Here is a 20,652-nt window from a genome sequence, read left to right as displayed (position 1 = left end):
GCTTGAGTACCGTAATCTACTGATTTTCTCTTAAATTGGATTATGAAGAATTATTTCACTTAACGTAACAAAAGTTGTAGAAATGGAATTAAATCCAATTCAAGGGATGGTTAGGCTCCTACCTGAAAAACCTGGGCAGCGTTGACGAGTGGGGGCTGGTACGGAGAAACTGCGCTTCTTTCCCGGGATGACACAGAAGTATTCCTGGTAGGCTGATAAAAGAATTCCGTCAAATCAGGTCTGTTACCAATATTATTAACATTTTGCGCATACCTTTGTATACAAAGGTAATTAATGACATTCTAGCTGATAAACCATGAAGAGGCTTATGCCCGGCATCGGAACGACTAAATGACTATTGTATGCACACTGGATTCCAAGAGTTAGAATTAATTAAGGGTTAGCAGGTAGATGAAATAGATTTGTCATTAGATTTCAAGAAGAAAGATGTATCTAATAGTAAAATTGCTCGAATAAGTAAATAAGTAAATGAAAAATGACCGCTAATCAAGGGAAAAAATCGAGATGATTACTGTCGAAATGCTCAATGAGGATTCGGAATGTTGCGTCTATATCTGATACGAAAGTTTCACTTGTCTTGAGTGTAACGGGGCATTTTACTGGCATTACAAGACTTCATATCCAACAGCATTTTCATAACTTCAGAGATTGAATGGAACACTAAAGTTGAAATCACAGAAATAACTTTTCTTTACTTTTAAGGATAGGTTTTAGTAGGAGAGGACAACGCTTCCGTCATTCAAGAAGATAATTCTTTTAATACTAGTTGATGTCATACTGTAATTAACGAAGAGTCTTGTGTTTAATCCCACACACACACACACACACACACACACAATGTCATGCTGTAATTAATGAAAAGTCTTGTGCTTAATCTCTCTCTCACACACACACACACAGTGTCGCAGTATATAATTACCTGATATGAAACGCGAGCCATGGATTGTAAGGCCGCTGTTAGTCTGCTCTGGTGGACGCATTCTTTTTTGTTCTTTTTTTTTTGGGGGGGGGGGGGGGCTCTACTCTTCCTTGTCTTTCCCTACATTGCTCTCTCCTTTCCTTATCATTAGTCTATTTCAAGACTTTATCTGGTCGTCATAACTTTGTACCGGAACTTAACCATGTGTTTCACATTGTACTAACCTGATCAGTGCCAAGCTGGTCCAGGACCATGAGATAGAACTTAAAGAAGAAGCTCAGGGTGAGAGACTTTCTGTACGTCTCCATACCACCGGGCGCTCCGGCAGGGAGCGGTAAATCGTCCTCTAATGAAGACAGCGCGGCGTCTAGCATACTGTTGTCCCATGACCTACGGGTAACGTTGAGGATATCATTTCGCCGAACATGGTATTATGTTTAAAAGTTTCAAAGTTTCAAGAACAAATAGGCCTACTTGTAAAAGATTCCTGTTTAATAATGAGCAATGTATTTTTCTTTTACGCTAATTAAATGCTCTATTTTCTCTTGTATTCATATTTAGAATGAATTTTAAAAGAAAAGAGAGAGATCAATACCGTGGACATTAACAATAATCATTGTTACATTGGCGTATAGGGGTGGCAATCGATGTAAAGAAATAGTTACACGTTCTGTAACTAACCAGTCTGATGAAATATCGACTTCAGTCAGTGTAATATATTAAGAAGGATTGAAAAAAATTGGTCATTTTGTGGATAAAACACGAGTATGTACACCGCATTGATAGATTTCTTTAAAACCTGCATTGTGGAAATCATGCTTTATACACGACTCGAGTATAAAGAATGGATTTGAAGCACACTGACGTGCGCTTCTGTGATCTTTCAAACTTTTTAAGCCTACGTGAGTGTTCCTATATGTGTGTCCTCTAAATCGATTCCTCACCTCCCTTTCATCAATGCCATCGTCTTCAGTGCCATCACCGTGGTGGCGGCCATGCCACCAAACGCCAGACTGACATCGTCGACGACGGCGGTGTCGCCTCCTCCGAAGACGACTCTCATCCCTGCATTGACAATCGCGATGTCGTCTTCTCGGCGTGGTGATTGTTTGAAGGCGAAGAAATATTCGTTCTGTGTGTTCAAACAGAATGAAGAATGTTTCTTTAGTGAACGCTGAGACGTGGATGGTCAAGCTGCATTCATTGCCGCAGCCCGACGACTCGAACACCCGCAATATAGCGTGCAATTTGTACGATGGAGTAAAATCTCCCCATAATCTTGAAGTTGCTACGAGATCACTCGAGGCTATACCTGATGAACACAACCACGGAGATCTAATATCTCTTTTTCAAATAAAACATCACTAACTCAAGTTAGATTCACCGCTAGCGATATGGCATACAAAGGAGGTCTATCGTTATTTGACATGGTGAAGAGTTTTGATTTCTCTCGTGTTCTTGCGAAATCGATTTGTGAACTTCGAGGAAACTGAACTGTCTCATTACATCAAATTACGTTAAAAGTATAGACTAATCCTAATTACTATACGCATGCATACATACCGATGAACACACACACACACACACACACACACACATACGTCGTACTCTGGTTCGAAAATGTGAGAAGTGCACATACAAGCCACACGAAGTGACAGTTTATACAAAGAAAAACACAGAATTCTTCGTTTCAAAATATTTCAGTAATTTGATGAGGATAAAACATGCTGAATATCGTAGAAAATACTTAACTACATAGAAGTTGTGAATGAATGCTAATACCCTCATTCCACACAGATTTTCTCTGATCGGTCATTCATCGGAAGTTAAGTTTATCGCTTCCGGCCACCCACCGACATGTATCGGATCGCAGTCTGATGAATCAGGCTTGTATTGGTCGACTATCAGGTCAGTGTCAGACATGTCGAGGGTGATCCGATGAGGCAAGATCGTCCGATGAGGACCATGCGCGACATGTCTGACACCTACCTGATAGTCGACCAACCAAGTCATATTCACCATATCCCACTGCGATCCGATACACTTCGGTGGGTTGCCGGAAGCAACAATCTTTGCTTCCGACGAACAACTGGAAAGAAAAATCTCTGTGGAATTGGGGTATTACCTGACAGGTATATGGGATGGTTATTGCTCGAAGAATCTCGTCCGGCATCAAGATGTTTTGGCGGTAGCCAGTGAAGAAATTCTCGTCCATCTTCACATAGCGAGAACCTAGGTACATAAGCGGAAAGAATGCATAATATTGAATTAAGTGTGTTTTCATATTATATATTATATATATATATATATATATATATATATATATATATATATATATATGTTGATAAGGTAGTCCACGTGTTGGCAAGATAAAAAGATAAGTAACAAAGCTGCAACAAAGTTCATGCTGTATTCACCAACGGTTTATTTCTTCACACAAATTTTCGAGCGTCTCGCCGCCCTTTCTCAAGTGTTGATACTGAGAGAACAATAACAAAATTAATTGATTAATTGATTAATTCATTAATTTTGTTATTGTTCTCTCAGTATCAACACTTGAGAAAGGGCGGCGAGACGCTCGAAAATTTGTGTGAAGAAATAAACCGTTGGTGAATACAGCATGAACTTTGTTGCAGCTTTGTTACTTATATATATACATGTATTATATATATATATATATATATATATATGCATATACATACATAAATAACACACAAAATAAAACACACACACACACACACACACATCTTGCTAGTTGGACGAATATCTATATCTTGCCTTTTGCCCTTAATCAGTGTGTGTCTTCATTACTATATTGTGTAATGTGAAGAGATGTCCATGTTTAGTTTAATGCATTTATGTTGATTTTGTTACAGTGTAATTACTTGTGCAATTCTGAAGTCTTTTGACTGAGGGACACGAATATCGCAATGAAAGTCTCGCTTATCTATTCCCAATTTACAAAGGAGAAGGAAACGCGTGAGCCAGCAACCAGTACCGCCTGGTACATGCATCTGTATTTGGCAAAATCTGTGCATATTACATAGGGCCTAAATCTCCCATTATTGACACTATAATGTAAATAATAAAGTTAGTAATACCTCTCGACTGTGATACCAGCTCCAGTTTGCACCTTGCTGCCAGAAAGATAGGGTTCAGGTCTGAGATTGGACTACCAGTCACAATATTTCCTCCGACAGCCTTTCAGAGTGAAACGATTTCGCAGTTATGGTTCATGTTCAAACAAAATATCGACCAGCATACTCAAGTATAGCACAATTAACTAGACCATAGTTTTAATCCTATGAAAAGGCTTATACCTCCTGTATAATACGGGGGAAACAGTTAAGAAGATATTGGGCGCAGAAAAAAATAAGATGAAAATTGATTGATATGGAAATTGACTTTGTGAAGTTTGTGTCATTTCTTTTAACGGCAGATTGATCAATTGTAATTGAATATTTCCCCTCAAGACGTAGAACGTAACTATGGAAAATCATATACATATGGTTGATTCATAATAAGACCTGTAATGAATTTAAAAAGGTTTAATTTAAGAATGCCACTGGACCTGCATGTCACTAGATGACGCATGGGGAGGATCCTTTGATTTCACTATAAAAACCAATCGATGACCGAAGAAAAATAGACAGGGCATCACTCAGGCATCGCTGTGGCCTAACAGCCCATTGGACTTCAACAATACATTTTTTTTTTGTCGGCGCCCCGGGCAGGCTGCACATCGGCCGGTCGCCAGTCTGAGTTGTGACCAAGGAGGTTCTATTATAGAATCTCTTTGGTTGTGACCCTGCCCAAGCGCACAATTCAGCCACAAAGCCTATGTTTATATAGAGACATACACCCGCAGGATAAAAGTGTTTAGATATCGTTTTAATCGTCTAGTATTTTGGAGTCATCCCATTCTGTCTTAACGATGAAACCTCAACGACACCATGCATACCGCCATGTTCCTAATTTGCGAACCAGCAAACCACCGAAGCATCTCCACAATAGAAGCGAACACTCTGGTCCTGTGTCCTAAAAGGTGCATGGTTGTCCATCAGAACGTGAAGAAAAAACCCAGTAAGATTATAATATAATCTTACAAGATTATTATTATAAGATTATTATAAGAAATTATAAGATATTTCTTCTTCTTAGTAGTAGTAGGGTAAAACAGCAACTACGGGGTAAAATTCAACGGCAATGAAGATAATTTATGTATAGCATAATAGCATTACTAACAGACCACTGAAAGTGATATTGACGTAAAATAAAGCTATAATTTGAATTGACAACATAAGATTTTCTATCCAGAATGACACATAATGACATCCACGCGAAAATCATAGGAAACTGTGATTAGAATGGAACTAAATTTTTGAAATCAAACTGCACGTCCTGCATGACATTTAGTTAATTGCTGAATGCAAGCAAATGCAGGCACAATATTCTAGAAATTAAATAAAAGCATGCTACATAATAATATCATAAAAGCAATAATTAGATGGACACATCATAATGGACTCTTTCAATTCTACCATGGTTACATAATAATTACAGTGTATTCGTATTATCACACCTGGAAGATCTTGCATAATAGTCTTCAGGAATTGTCCCAGCCGAGAGAGAGTGACCGATGACCCGATCACGATTCCGTCATTGTTGACTTCCATCGAGGTAAGTTCCGGTACGTGTGAAACTGAGACGAGGGTGAGATACAGTCGGTTGCCAAACTTCATTTCGATACCTTCGCCGGTATGAAAGAAATGAAATTACTATCAACTCCACGGCACAAGACTAGTATGTTGGCAGAACCAGAAAACATTAACATAGGATGAATTACAATGGGAAAATTCTGCTGGCTGAAGTTGGATCACAGGTCTTCTAATCAATATTGATATAGTATGACGCTCACGTAATGACACGAAGTTTTGATTCCCATTTCCTTTGCTCAATTTTTCACTTATGAATTAGACAGACTACACTTCTGATCAATTTCCCTTTGTTTGCGTTCATTACCTTTCAATCTGTGATAATGAGAAAGTAATATTCTTTGTTAGCATGTTTAGAGCATCGGTATTACATTAAATTGCATTTTGTTAAGTGAAAAGTGGTTTCTTTTTTTGTTTACAATTATGAAAATAAGTAGAAACTCTCCGCTAAGCCCAAACGGTTTGAAAAATCAAGAAGACAAGATGGAGATTGAAGGTATGTCTTCCTACATGTCGTGCTTGGCGGAGAATCATACTTTCGATATTTTCGATATTCCAATGGGGAACTCTTATTTTACGATCGATTTTACGTACGATCGATTGATGCGGTCTGCCGTCATGATGCCCTTTCTTTTCTTAGAAGCAACGTATATTTTCCCTTTGTATATACCCTTTGATTTTCTTTTGGCTTTTTTATTTTGCCTTGCTTTGCCTTATTCTGTTCAAATGTTTGCAAATTGGTTGCTTTTTTTACTTTTTTGTTTACGCCCAAGCCCTTGATAAATGACCGGTAACTCGGTCGGAAGCTCGGGAGAATTAAAGCCAAAGTGAACATATTACTGCAATGTCTGCCAGCAGTCATTCCGACCGTCACACCTGTATATATATATTATATATATATATATATATATATATATATATATATATATATACTATATATATATATATATATATACTATATATATATACTATATATATATATACAATATATATATATATATATATATACAATATATATATATATATATGTAGGTATACGTAACGACTTCTTGTGCTAAAACAACTTATATATCTTCATGTCTGATGCTGCATTTTGACATTATTATCCCATAAAAATGACATTGTTTCCTCCATATATTGACAAAAAACACACATACACACTCATTACAGTGGTATAATGCATCGCTGTTGTGTGTATCATTACCGATTTCGGTGTTTCCCGCGACCAACTTGGCATCCGGGAACTTCGTTTTGAGTTCCAGCACCTCTTGTAGGCTGACTGGTCTGTGCCACGTCACGCGTTCTCCTTGAAAGACGAGTGATTTCTGGATATCTCTTGACGCAAGCTACACATACAAAGTGACATTTCAGATGTAATGATTTAGGAATCAAACTTTTAAGGATCTAAATTACGATTCATATCCACCATGTCTTTAAGAAAATGTTGTAGTATCATGACTGTGTCAGAAACCTTAAACAAACACGTGTGCTGTCCAAGATTTTTTTTCTTGTTTGTTTTGTTTTGTGTTCCTGCTATCAACAGCAGACAGTAAAACAGTACCACAGTGATGAAATCTTGTAAGAAAGAGCAACAAAATAGACGCATCAAACAATAGTTACATGAAATACTGGATAATAGGCTTATTGATACATAACAAGTGCCTCTAAAATGAATCACTGTTTCCCTTTAATACAGCAGAATTTCTTCTCCAACTTTCTGTGCTACGTCGGGATCGACAACGGATGCATTCATAAAGTACTGTGGACTTATCGTTGTGCATGAAAAAAAAGAGTGTGTACTCTTCAGAAGTTGATGATTTCAACTTCTAACCTTTCAAAATGTTTGCCAACCTTGATGGATAAGAGTATGATAGTACTGCCTCTTTCTAATCTGAGTTTAAAGATAATTTTTACGGGAGAATGTGGAGGTCACATCATTACGTCATTCCTGCATGTCGATTTTTACTTTGTCGTCCTGTCATCAATCATCATAGTCAGCCGCCATATACTATGCTCTCATTTTTAGATAAGGGATAAAGTTTACGCCATTTATAATACTTAGTAAACATCCATGGCACTCAAAATACAGGGGCGGATCAAGAAAGTCCGTTAAGGTAGGGCGCAAAGCGAGGAAGCGTGGCGATCGAGCTCGAGTAAGCGGAGCGAGAGCGGGGGGGGGGGGGGGGAGGTTGATCCCCCCCCCCCCAACACACACACACACACACTCCCACGGTAGGGAGATATTTTTTTTTTATATTTATGTTGGTTATTGTGCGATCTCATGTGTGCTTTTGGTATACTTTTTAAAATGATTTTGTAACTCTTACAATTCTGCAAATTTGAAAGAATCAACACCCCCAGTTTTTTTTTTTTTTTTTTTTTGGGGGGGGGGGTGATATCTTGTGTTGGGTCATACTTTTCCAAGTCATTTGAAGGGGACAGTATTATGTTGGGTAGTGCTAACGTGTGCAAAGGTGTTTCCCCGTGGGATTGCCGATTCGGCTCTGTTGAAGTGATCTGATGAAGGAGGCGGTCGGGAAGGAGAGTGGAGGGTCGACGTGTTCACGGGTAAAATTGATTACATCGCTTGGAACAGCCATTCTCAATTCGTGGCGGTATAGCGGAATGGATGGAGCGTACTTCGAGGTGGGGTTCTGTTAATTTATCTCTGCTCGAGGGAGTTCAGCGGTATAAATGGCAATATTCTTACTCTTTGTCGCTCTTTTGTGTCTTGTTTTCAGTGTATACAACAGTTGTAGAATTGCTGAGTATACAAAAAAGTGCTTACTCTTGAGCGGTTGATGATTTCGATTTATAACATTTCAAATATTTGCCAACTTGGACTGACGGATAAGAATGTATTACTGTCTCTTTCTAATCTGACATGCCTGAGGTTCATGGATTATTATAGAGAAATGCCTGTGGAGGGCCAACCACTGTAATTATATAATTCATTGAATTTGTTATCATAGTCAGCAGCCACGATTAAAGTCATGTTCATGTTTTGAATCATAGACAAAGTTTACATCACTGCAACATTTAGTAAACATCCATGCAATCCACTTGAGAAGTTCAGGGTAATCTCATCTTACCATCAGCTTTGGTGGAAAAATGATATCTTGGGTTGGGTCATACTTTGCCAAGTCACTCGGGTCGAAAAGAACAGCAGGCTGCAGGGAAAGACGTAATCGAAAATATGGACAAGTTGAGTGTAAGAGATTGTATCATATTATGTCATGTTATCATCCACTCTTACATCATGGTATAGCCTATTATATCTTTTTCGTCTTTCAGCTGCAGCCTCCCCATCCCTCTCACCTGAAATAAGCCTTTAATAGCAGTTCAGCTTCCATGTACTATTTCTGATCATTATATTTATTACCAAAGAACACAGAAAACTTTTCTTGGGGGGGGGGGGGGGGCAACTCTGAGGACCTCCAGGGGCATGGCGTAGTTTATATATTCTATCACACTGGCCGATATATCTGCCAAGTACGAGGAAATTTTGACCTGCATGTATAAAAGAAAAATCAAGAGGAAAAAAATAGCTCCAAATTTGTTTCCCGCCCCAATAAGGCTACCCTTGGATCTACCATAATGACCTTGAGAGTACATTGCACTATCTCTTTTAAGAACCTTTAATTTTATATTTTAGCTCTGGAGATTCGCTAATTTGGGGTTTCTGCATGGGCCTATCACCATATAGAGTTAATGGCTGCGCGGCTTGCAAGTATGGTGACATATTTGTCCACGTGTTTTTCAGAAGGTGAAAATGCGAAAATTGGGCCAAAATCTGCCATAAACAAACTTGAAAGTAAAGTCACTAATGTACTTACTCGTAGCACTAAGTGAGCTTTTTCCTTCTGGTTCGAGAGAAAAAAAAGATTTGCAAAGATTTCTGAAGGGCTTTTTACACTTGTGTTTCTTAACCCCGGACTTTCTCTGACCCAGGACTATCGTTAGTCCCGTACCAATTTTTTCAGCTTTTTACACTCGCCAATTAGTCCCGTACTATCTCTTGTCCGGGGCTAAGGAGAAAACTGACCTTTTTACACTCGTATTTCTTAGCCCCGGACTTTCCAAACCACATGAATATTCATAATTACGTTGTGTACTGTACACGTACACGCACGCACCGGCAGCACTTGATTACCTCGTTTCTGATTGGTCAGTGAGGGTCGGACTTCGTCTCCGTCGCTTAGCCCAGGATTATTTTTTCGTTCTGTTTACACTCACTTGCTTGGCACCGCAATTGCGGTGCTAACCCCTGCTATTTTGCAGGGCCAGATAGGCCCTAGTACCGTACTATCGGTGGGGCTAGCCCACTTTGGCAAAAACGAGTGTAAACAGAAAGTGGGCTAAGGATAGTCCCGTACCAACGGTGGGGCTAAGGCCCCCCCCCCCCCCCCCCCCCTTAGCCCCACCGTTGGTCCGGGGCTAAGCAAAATTTTACAAGTGTAAAAAGCCCTTTAGCTTGTGCCTCTGCTGGGCCCCCAATGGTCTCTATAATCATGTACACAGACGAATTCGATTAGTCTAGCCATAATAAACCTTCTATTTCAAAGTTTGGTGAAAACCATACTGTAAGTATGTGTTTTGAAGATACTTGTAAATAAAAGCGTGAAAATCGGTCCCCAATACTGTTAGGATCCCAGGTCCACACCCGATCTGCCACGAACAAGCTTGAAATGGCAATCATCAATCTACTTAATCGTAGTTAGAATGTTACAGGTTCTTACTTGAGGTTTTAGAGATTAAATACGGATTCCTTAATTTGTGGGCCCGGGGCATTGCCATTGGGGGCTTCCAAGAAGAAAATGGTGCCCATTTCGTACATTTGAGTCTTTATCACTCTAGTAATGCCACGGGGAAAATTTGATCATATATTTTCAAGGAGAAGATAAAAGTGTAATATCTGTATTGGGGCCCCATTTTGCATGCCTCTTAATGGATTTGCTTTTATAGACTAATCATTATTGTGCGATTGTCATCTGCCATTTTTGTGATACAAAAATCTCACCGCGTCTTCGTTATGTCGGAAAACTTGGCTTCCTCTTCCAAGGTCCTGATCATTGTTGCATTTCCCTCCGCAACAAATATTCTATAAGCAATAAAAAATATAAAGATGACAGAGTTTGATGTCTCTTTCATTGTCTCGTTGACTCTCTGACTTTAAAATGTGTAAAGCCAGGTGTCCAGCTTGGAATACGAGTATAATGTATACGTATCTACTTACGCATATTGTAATTAAGTATATTGTTTTTCCTTGTATACATTAGCAACAAACAAAGGATACCAGTTACCAGTATGACAGGATGCATTCAGACTTTTGATTTTAACAAGTATAATCATATTGACATTTATTATCCGAAAGACTTCAAAATTTTCGCCATGCAGTTTCTTGAGCAATCATCAAAATCTATATGAATCACATGAATCATTCGTGATACCGAAAATTTCCACAACCAAAGAAGCAGTTCCCTTGTATGAATCGAACTTCTATTTTTAAGACTGCTACAGCACTGTTGTAATGATATCGTGGCTCTAACAATACTGCAGGTATATACTAGTCTACCACCTCCGTAAATGTCTTATATCCCTGTAGGATGGGTCGATAGCCCGTACAGCGACACAGGTTTCCCTCAAGAGCTGCTTGAACCTCTTCCATTGTTGGCTGAGGATTGTTCCTCAGAAGGGCGTACATGGACATCACCATACCAGGGGTGCAAAAACCACACTGGCTTCCGTGAGCCTTGGCGATGCGCTCCTAGGTTAAAAGAAAGTTAATAGAACGACGAATAAATTCACATCGTAGCCTCACAGTCCTCTAATTTATGATTAATCGGTTGAGTTCGAGTTTATTTTATATCCCCAAGGTTCACTCACTTCAGCCAGCGGCTGTTTTTCTCTGAGTCCATGTAGGCTCTATAAAAACACTTTTTATGTGGTATTTTACTCACAATAAGAAAACAAAGAGAATGATAACGTAGACTTATGAACTTAACAAAATACTAAAATAATAATACAAATAAAAATAATTGAAAAAGAAGCGGACAAAGACTCAACCGTTACATTCTTGCCCCTAATATCGATTGAATTAAAAAAAAAATACTCGAGTGCAGTCATGGAGGTAAGGCTAACATTTCATCTGTTTCAAGCTAATTTCCTGAAAACCATGTAGGCCTACTAGTATTATGAAGACGTGATGTGCAGGTTATTGGTATTTTGTAAGGCAATTATATCTATACTTCTTCTCATTAACTTTGTGATTGTGCCACCAATACTTCTGTTACGAGAATTTATCTAAAATATTACAATTCCACTTTTCATCATTTCTACTTCAATTCAAATCCATCTTTCATTATTCAAGTCCAATCACTATAAGATGGAAAATCTTCGGTCTTAGTTGCTCGATTTTACTCTTTTCATTACCAATTTAACTTGTCAAATTACATTACGAAAATGTATCTTATATCATCCCCGCTTTTGTTCACTCATGAACAGTTGTTTCTGTTGGATTTTCCTCGATACAGTATTAAAGCCGACTTGACCTCTCGTATTTCAGTGTATACAATGCTATATCAATTGAACTGCATGGGATTTGGACAAAGTGGGGGTTGATTTAGTGACAGACAACTACCTGAACGGGATGTAGTTTGGTCTCCACACTTCCAATCCCTTCCACGGTGGTGACGGCAGCACCGTGGACAGAACACACTGGAACGAGACATGCATTCACCGCTCTGTGTCTACAGAATAAAAAGCGGAATCCGAACTTTTTTACTGAGTACGCACCTATCGGTTGCACGAACTTTCAGAACTTTGTGATGTCCATAGTGCAAAAAATGGATGGGTAGCGTCGATACGCGTTGACTGTAGGCTCTTGTCGACGACTGTTGGGACAAAGATTGTCGCCCCGTCAAAGATTGTCGCCACTGGCTCGGGGCGACAATTTTTGACGGAGTTGGCGTCATAAATTGTCGCCCCGTCACAAATTGTTGTCTAGCGACAATTTTTGACGCTTGTGCAGTTCCCGATTTTTGACCTCGATGGCGACAATTCATGGTGGAAAAAAAAAATTGTTGCGACATAAATTGTCGCCTCGTCAAAAATTGTCGCCCCCGGCTCGGGGTGGTTGCTCCGGTGTTATGCTTTGGTGAGGTTGGTATGACTGGTAAGTTATGCGTATGTGTGTGTGTGTGTGTGTGTGTGTGTGCGTGTTGGGGGCTGCATGGTATGTGCTGTGTATGATATGTATAGGTGCGTATATGTGACTTGTTTATGGGTTTGCGTATAGCTGTGTGTGTGTGTGTGTGTGTGTGTGTGTGTGTGTGTGTTTGTGTGTGTCAGGGGGCGACAATCTTTGACGGGGCGATAATCTTTGTCGCAACAGACGACATTTCTCCACAGAGTCGATATCCATATACATGTATTCTGGTGAGCGAAACGAACCCGATAGAGGCGTCTTAAATTGGCCGAAGGTGTCGATCTTTAGTTCAGTTCATTTCAGTTCAGTTCAGTTCAAATTTATTTCATATTTCCATTTTCTCAATGATGACATTACAAAATTATTGACAATAAAACAAAAATACAAAATATATACAATCATGTCTTTTGATTGAAGAAGAAGAGAAAAAAAACATTCTTGACACAAATGTACATGGTCATATCATATGAAGATGTCACAAATAAGTATCAGAAATATGATATGGCCTACATGAAAGTTTTAACACTTGTAAAACTGTAGGTTCCCAAACTCATAGGCATATAATTATACGGAGAACGGGTTTGTTTGTCTTGACCAACTTAAATTATATCAGTACAAAAATCGGTAAAGAATAAAGTAATGAACCACATAGATATCGCACAAACCAGACTGTATACGGATCTCGCGGTGTTTGAAAAAGAATGCAATGTATTAAAAGATGTATCGGTACCATTAAATAACTTTAATAACTTGGTGCTGCGGACAAGGACAAAAAACTGGGAGTATAAAAAAAGTTGCTAAACACTTGGAAGTGTGTATGAAGGTGAATAAAGACAAAGAAAAAGTAATATCTTGAGGGAGGTCATTCCAATATCTGGGTCCAGTAAATATAATTGTTTTCTTTGCAAAAACAGTGCGAGTACGGGGAAGGTGATAGGCGTCACTCTTGCGAGTGGGATAACAGTGGATAGAGCGATTCCTTTTGAACATGTGGATAAAAACAGTTGGTAATTCATTAGTTGTTAATTCATACATAAAAATTCCGAGATTGTAATAAAATAGGTCTGGAATTTTCAGAATTCTATTTTGATGAAAAAAAAAAAACAGTTGGTATGAGCAAAATATCCGGCGTGGTTTATGATTCTTATTGCACGCTTTTGAATACGGAGAAGGGAATCTCATAATAAGTGAATTGCATTTCCCCACACCAAGTGTGGAGATATTAAAGAAGAATATATACTCTGCAAAATATAAACAGGAAAAAATGTTTAAGCTTATTCAAAACTCCAATATTTCTAGACAAAATTTTACTCACAAAATGAATGTGAGTTTTCCACACCTGACCTGAATCATTATATTCACAAGACACCATTTTCTACTTATTTATACATGAATACGTGAATACTTAATTTGCTGCAGTGACTGCGCAAATTGTTCAATGATCGAAATCTCAAAGATTCCTTCCGTTCTTCCCTTCAGGATTTCATGCTTAAAAGACAATTCCCATTCCCCCTTTTTTGTAAATATATGGTAATCCATTGTGAAAATTCGTAAATGTGTCTTAGTTTGATCACTATTTCTTATAAATTAGAGATCAAATTGTTCATAATTTTATGCTTGCCTATGCTATTTTATGCTTTTTTAATGAGTCAAATATTTAAGTTTTATCATAGTAAGAACAGTGGAAGCTGGACATATATATTCATAAATAAACCTCAACAAACTCGCAACACTCACTCTTAGGCACTCATTCAGTCCTTTTAATCCATCCTTTAAACAAATTTAACTGCTGAATGGTGAAGACTAAGTTATTAATTGACAGGCACATGGGTAGCAACATCTAAACATAAATAAATGACATCAGATTACATGTCAATAGTTAAGAAGCTAAAAGAACATATTTCTATTTCTCAAAACACAAAAGACAAAATTAATACTTTTGCACACACTCACTGCATGCATTTATGCATTTCCGGCGCAAAAAGTTACGAACTTATTGACATACTTTTCAAAAAATTTTGGTGGCCCGAGGCGGGCCACCAAATTTGCCCTTTTTTGAAATTTGGTGGCCCGACTTTCATTTTTGGTGGCCCCGGGCCACCGGGCCACCGTTAGTGTCGAGCCCTGTATATATATATACTAGACTACCGGTATTCCAACAAGGAAAAAAGAAATCCTTGATATTCCACTTGGCAATTTGCCAATGAACATACGTCTTAGCTCACGTTGATTAGATGATTTTCACCGACCAATACAATGCTTGCTTGGAATATTCTTCCAAACAGTGAAAAACAAAAGAAATTCATCTCAGGTGTCAAGTTCACCAAAATGTTCCTCTTAATACTGATATCGACTCTACGAGTCACATAATTACTTTATATAACTACATGTACTTTAAATGAATTGCAATATAGAGGAAATAATAGTCCTCAGTGGGTATAACTAAACTTGTTCAAGAAACTAAAAGTAACTTGCTGTATAAATAGTACGATAAACGGATAAGTGCATGGTTTTAGACTGTTTCCAAAGTTAAACAAGGACATCATTCTCACCTATCACGATCCACGTCATCCACAGGCTCATAAAATTAATGGGTCCACAAATTCATGAAATTCAACCTTTTCCCCATCACGGGTCCGGTACACCTGCTAGTATTGTACAAGGCTTGAGCCATGCGTTCGGATTATACTGGACGCATGGCTCACTGCGGATCACAACATGACTATTGAAATTGGTATATTTTGCTTTGTTATTGTAATTGCAGAAAATGACCACACAATCATATTTGTATAGTACATACGCGTTGTTCATGGAAAGAGAAAGATTATATAGTGATGACCATGACCGTATGTTTGTTTGTTTGTTTGCTTGTTTGTTGTTGCTGGGGTTTTTTTTGTCAGTGGCTATGGACACATTATATGGGATATATCTATATATTATAAATTTTGTCTCTTACGTGACATTTCCCAGCGATGAACTGTAACAAGACGAGATCATAACCGTACATGATCCGCATCCTCCTTCTGCACACCCTTGTTTGCTGCCTTTCAGACCGACTATAAATTATCATGTTTGTATATAGTTTTCTCGTCATGGAACATAAGAAGTCTCTCATGAAATTTACATGAAAGTCACCTAGTACACGTGGTGCACATCATACTAATGAACACATCAAACCACAGCAACTTAAAGGACAAGTTCACCTTCATAAACATAAGGATTGAGAAAATGCAGCAATATTAGTATAACACATCAGTGAAAGTTTGAGGAAAATTGGACAATCGATGCAAAAGTTATGAATTTTTTTAATTTTTGTGTTGGAACCGCTGGATGAGGAGACTACTACAGCTTGCGAGTCATATGCGTACAACAGTATAAAGAAAATATAAAAGAAAATTCAACATATTTTCACTTTTTTTCGCATAATAAAAGAGCAATTGACTTGCCTCTTTCTAAAGGCAGGGGGAATAGTATTACCCATAACATTTATCGGTAACGAATTTTGTGAAATTCTCTTTATATTTTCCTTATATTGTTGTACGCATGTGACATCTAAGTTATTCATACACTGCAGTAGTCTTCTCATCCAGCGGGTACTGCACAAAAACTTCAAAAATCCATAACGTTTGAACGGATTGTCTGATTTTCCTCAAACTTTCAATGATGTGTTCTATTAATATTGCTACATTCTCTCAATCCTTATGTTTATGAAGGTGAACTTGTCCTTTAAGTCAGGTAAATCCATGGGACATGACAATATCGACGTATATTCATCGAACAAAAAGTATATTACATTGTTACTCCATTAATTTGTATTTTTAATAACCTATCACCGCTATCGGGCAAATTTCCTGATTTTCTCAAACTTGCTAAAGTTATTCCCAGTTATAAAAACATATGATCCTTTTTTAATTCAGTAACTACACAGACCAAAAGCGATTTCACCCAGTATAATATTATATACATACAGTATATATATATTTATATATCTATATATACACATATATGTATATATATATATATATATATATATATATATAATTATATAACGTATATATGTATATACATATGTAATATGAATGTTTCAATATTTCTAAAAATAAAAATAACCTATTGATTCCCGTTTAGTTTGGTTTCGGGATGAAACACTGAATTGAGCAGGACGGACTAACAGAAATACTAGTCCATGCTTGAAGAAAAATGCTGCTGCGTGACCCTATCAACTTAAGAAGTGTTCATATTAATTCACAATGCAGCGTTATTATCATCTCCTGGATATCATAATTCCCACTAGACAGCATTAATGCCCATTATGTGTTCGAAGGAAATGGGTTAAAACAAAACACACACACACACACACAATCAACTAGACGACCAAAAAAAGGATACGGCGATTTCGCAGGAAAGTAAGAAGATTCATCTCTGGATCTGGAGTCTTCTCAACTACCTGCAGGGACAAACATTGTTTATGTATTTTGTCGGCAAATAAAGGAAAGCAATGACAACGGCTGAACTTACTGAACAATAAATAAATAAATAATAATAACATTAATAATGGTGTATACTTCTATAGCGCAACAATCCATCAAAGGACCTGTTTACATAAAACAAAACCTGTGGACATAAAACAAGGATGATTCGCAGAATCTATCGGGGGAAAATGCAGTACAGACTGTGCTGGATTGGGCCTATTTATATATACACCGACTATAATTCCTTCCAGTGGAAACTAAGATGATCTAGCTCAATCGAACATGCCTCTTTATATCGATTATGACTTGTATGAGAGAATACATTTATTTTTGTGAAGCTCTCATTCGTTTACGAGGTACAGCGAATTGTATATATACACAATAGAAAACTGGCCGATATCGATCCCATAATGTCCTACAGTTTTGTACGAACATTCATGGACTTGAAACAATATGCAACAAGACTGCAAGTACTTTAAACGGCACAGAAAGGTATTTGTCGATGTGTTCGAGACACCACTTTACAACCTAATTTTGCCTTTATGACTTCGAAGAATATGTATGGCGAGCACAGAGATTATAATCATTTATGAAGAAAACTGTGAACATTTCAACATGTATCGGTGAAAGAGGACCGAAATGACCCAATCAATGATCCCTGAGCAAATAGAGCGAACAAAAATAAAGGTTCAGTAAAAAAAAAAAAAAAATGCGGAACATCTACTAACCCGCTTTCCATTGCAGAAGAAGACGAGGTAGTTCTTCGTGTCCTCCATGACCACTCGTAACTGATACGGCCCGTACCGGACATAGTAGAGCAGATAAGCCGAAGAATTGTGCAAAATTTGACTAAAGCATGAAACTTTCACCATTGTTAGTACATGCTATAAGATTAATTTTAAGATCGGGAGGTAAGTCTGAATTGACCTCTGATGACCTCTAGAGGTCAATGACCTCAAAATCTAAGAAAATTGATATTTTGCGTCATTGGTTAATGATAAACACAGTAATAATGTACTAAAACTTAATTTTTGTCACAGTGAAATTGTCTTTATGTTCCACAGAGCCCTGACAGGTTTCTACCTTTGACCTCTGATGACCTCCAGAGGTCAATGACCTCAAAATGTCAGAAAATTGATATTTTGCATCATTGGTTAATGATAAAACACAGCAATGATGTACTAAAACTTAATTTTTGTCACAGTGAAATTGTCTTTATATTCCACAGAGCCCTGTCAGGTTTCTATCTTTGACCTCTGATGACCTCCATAGGTCAATGACCTCAAAATGTCAGAAAATTGATATTTTAATGCGTCACTCATAACTGAAACACGATAATTATGTACTAAAAACTAATTTTTGTAAGAGGAATTGCCTCAATGTTCAACTGAGCCTTTCGAGTCAGATTTCTACCTTTGACCTCTGATGACCTCAGATGACCTATGATGAGGCCAATGACCTCAAAATGTCAGAACATTGATATTTGGTGCAATTGGTTGATGACAAACATGATTTAGATGTTATATTCATTTGTATTACAATTGAATTGTTTTCCTATTCCACAGAGCGAGAGAAATTACTCACGTGTCTCTACCTTTGACCTCTGAGGAAGGTGACAGGTCAATGACCTCAAAATATCAGAATATTGATATTCTATGTATAGTCAATGGTCAACTTTGTAACACCCGATGTACAATCATTTATGCTATAATAGAAGAATCTTGTCATTCCATGGAACATTGGTCATTAGCCTGTGCATTATATCCAACTTTGACCTCTCAGGACAATGAGAGGTCACTGAGGTCACATGTGTAGGCTTACCTGTATTGATGTTTGGCTTCATTGGTGTAATCGTTAATGCTTAATCATGTACAAATCACACATTGACGTTTTGATCAAAGTATGTATGCATATTCCACAGAGCATTGGTTTATAGTAACAGGTCTCTGAAATGTGAGAGGTCAATTACTTCAGAAATAAAGCTTAAGTTTCTTGAGTGATGGCAGTGACCTCAAATATAACTGTTATGTTTGGGTTAGTTATGTAGACTAGCAAATATAGGCAAATATGGCCATCATCTCGACACTCGAGGAAAACAAGGCCCACGAGACTGATATACAGAGTGTTTAATCTATTCAGTGTAAGTCTCATAGATCTTTTCCCCCATTTGTCGGACTCATTATGGGACTGGTTTGCCTAAGTGTCAAGCTCATGGGCAATATTTGCATAGTTTCCAGCTGGTGGGCCTGTATTGGCCAGTGTAAAGCTGGTGGGCTGTTACAGTATGACTGCGATGAATGACTCATGGTCCTGGAGTATACAGTCCACAGCTGCGACATCATGGACCATCTTGAAAACTTCGACATACTGTGAGGCCCAACATGCATTCCACATGGAGCAATCCTGTGTATTGCAACTAGCTATTGCCATCCGAGACCTACCCAGGGAATAGATAAGCATTCATGGCAAACCATGGAGAAAGCGGATTGTGCAAAATATTTTGGAGTTCCAATAGGAGGCTCAGCTGGAATCAAATCGCCACAGCAGCTTAAAAAGGTTATACTTCAACCAAAGACTCTCTCCAGACGAAGATACGAGTATCATAAAGTTCAGGTGTTTTGCTACTCCATGCCGCTCAGGACTGTCCTGGAATATGCATGCATCATCTGGGATCCATTCACCCAGGTGAAACATCATGAAGTTTGGAATGATCCAGAGAAGATATGCACTCTTTAGCTGCAATGACCATCATATGCAAAACAAGCAGTGTTACAGCCACACTTGAAAAACAAAACAAAGCAAAACAAAACAAAACTACAATGGCAATCCCTGTAAGAAAGTACAGCACAGGCAAATTCAGCGATGATGTTCTGCATCAAGAACCCCACAATATCCACTCCGCAGGAAGTTGTGGCTCTATTGCTGCATTCTTCAAAAAGGGCAAATGACCAAAAATGTCAGGCATCATTTGCAAGAACACAAAGTAGGCCTACTCCCAAAAAAGGTGACGGCTACTCTCGGCCACTGTCTCTTGCATCTCTTTGAAACACTTCAGGAGAGAGATACTCAATATTCAGCTCTGTTATTAAAGATACACATGTCTCTCTTTTTGTTTTTGCATTTGTTTGTTGTTTTTTGCTTCATATAGCTCTTTGGATACCTTCTTTAACCAATTAAGAAAAGGCCCCATGGCAGAATATTACAAGATTACACAGTATAATGAAGAAGAAGAAGAAGAAGAAGAAGAAGAAGGAGAATAGGAAACGAGATCTGCTGTCAATGATGCAGAGCCAATACCAATCAGTTCCATGGCAGATC

At 38.1% G+C, this 20,652-nt stretch overlaps 1 protein-coding gene across 1 annotated transcript in view; it reads right to left on the bottom strand.

Moving 5' to 3' along the window:
- The window catches only part of LOC139719510 (xanthine dehydrogenase/oxidase-like), a 38,308-nt gene extending 20,198 nt beyond the window's left edge, over positions 1–18,110 (bottom strand). Inside the window, exons 1-14 of the mRNA XM_071630928.1 lie at positions 18,063–18,110; positions 17,252–17,309; positions 15,819–15,918; positions 12,296–12,404; positions 11,231–11,422; positions 8,748–8,825; positions 6,860–7,001; positions 5,523–5,690; positions 4,902–4,978; positions 4,042–4,141; positions 3,066–3,172; positions 1,885–2,072; positions 1,165–1,330; positions 123–212 (exon numbers count right to left, since the gene is read on the bottom strand). Of these exons, the coding sequence (XP_071487029.1) occupies positions 123–212; positions 1,165–1,330; positions 1,885–2,072; positions 3,066–3,172; positions 4,042–4,141; positions 4,902–4,978; positions 5,523–5,690; positions 6,860–7,001; positions 8,748–8,825; positions 11,231–11,422; positions 12,296–12,404; positions 15,819–15,918; positions 17,252–17,309; positions 18,063–18,110 (1,623 nt within the window). The remainder of the gene's footprint in view (positions 1–122; positions 213–1,164; positions 1,331–1,884; positions 2,073–3,065; positions 3,173–4,041; positions 4,142–4,901; positions 4,979–5,522; positions 5,691–6,859; positions 7,002–8,747; positions 8,826–11,230; positions 11,423–12,295; positions 12,405–15,818; positions 15,919–17,251; positions 17,310–18,062) is intronic.
- Between the last annotated feature and the right edge of the window lie 2,542 nt (positions 18,111–20,652).

The sequence above is a fragment of the Diadema antillarum genome, unplaced genomic scaffold, assembly GCF_040938485.1.
Source record: "Diadema antillarum isolate AM-2024a unplaced genomic scaffold, OU_Dant_1.0 scf00000111, whole genome shotgun sequence".
Taxonomy (NCBI): domain Eukaryota; kingdom Metazoa; phylum Echinodermata; class Echinoidea; order Diadematoida; family Diadematidae; genus Diadema; species Diadema antillarum.
Note: the sequence above shows the minus strand (reverse complement) of the source record. Positions and strands in the feature narration are given on the sequence as shown.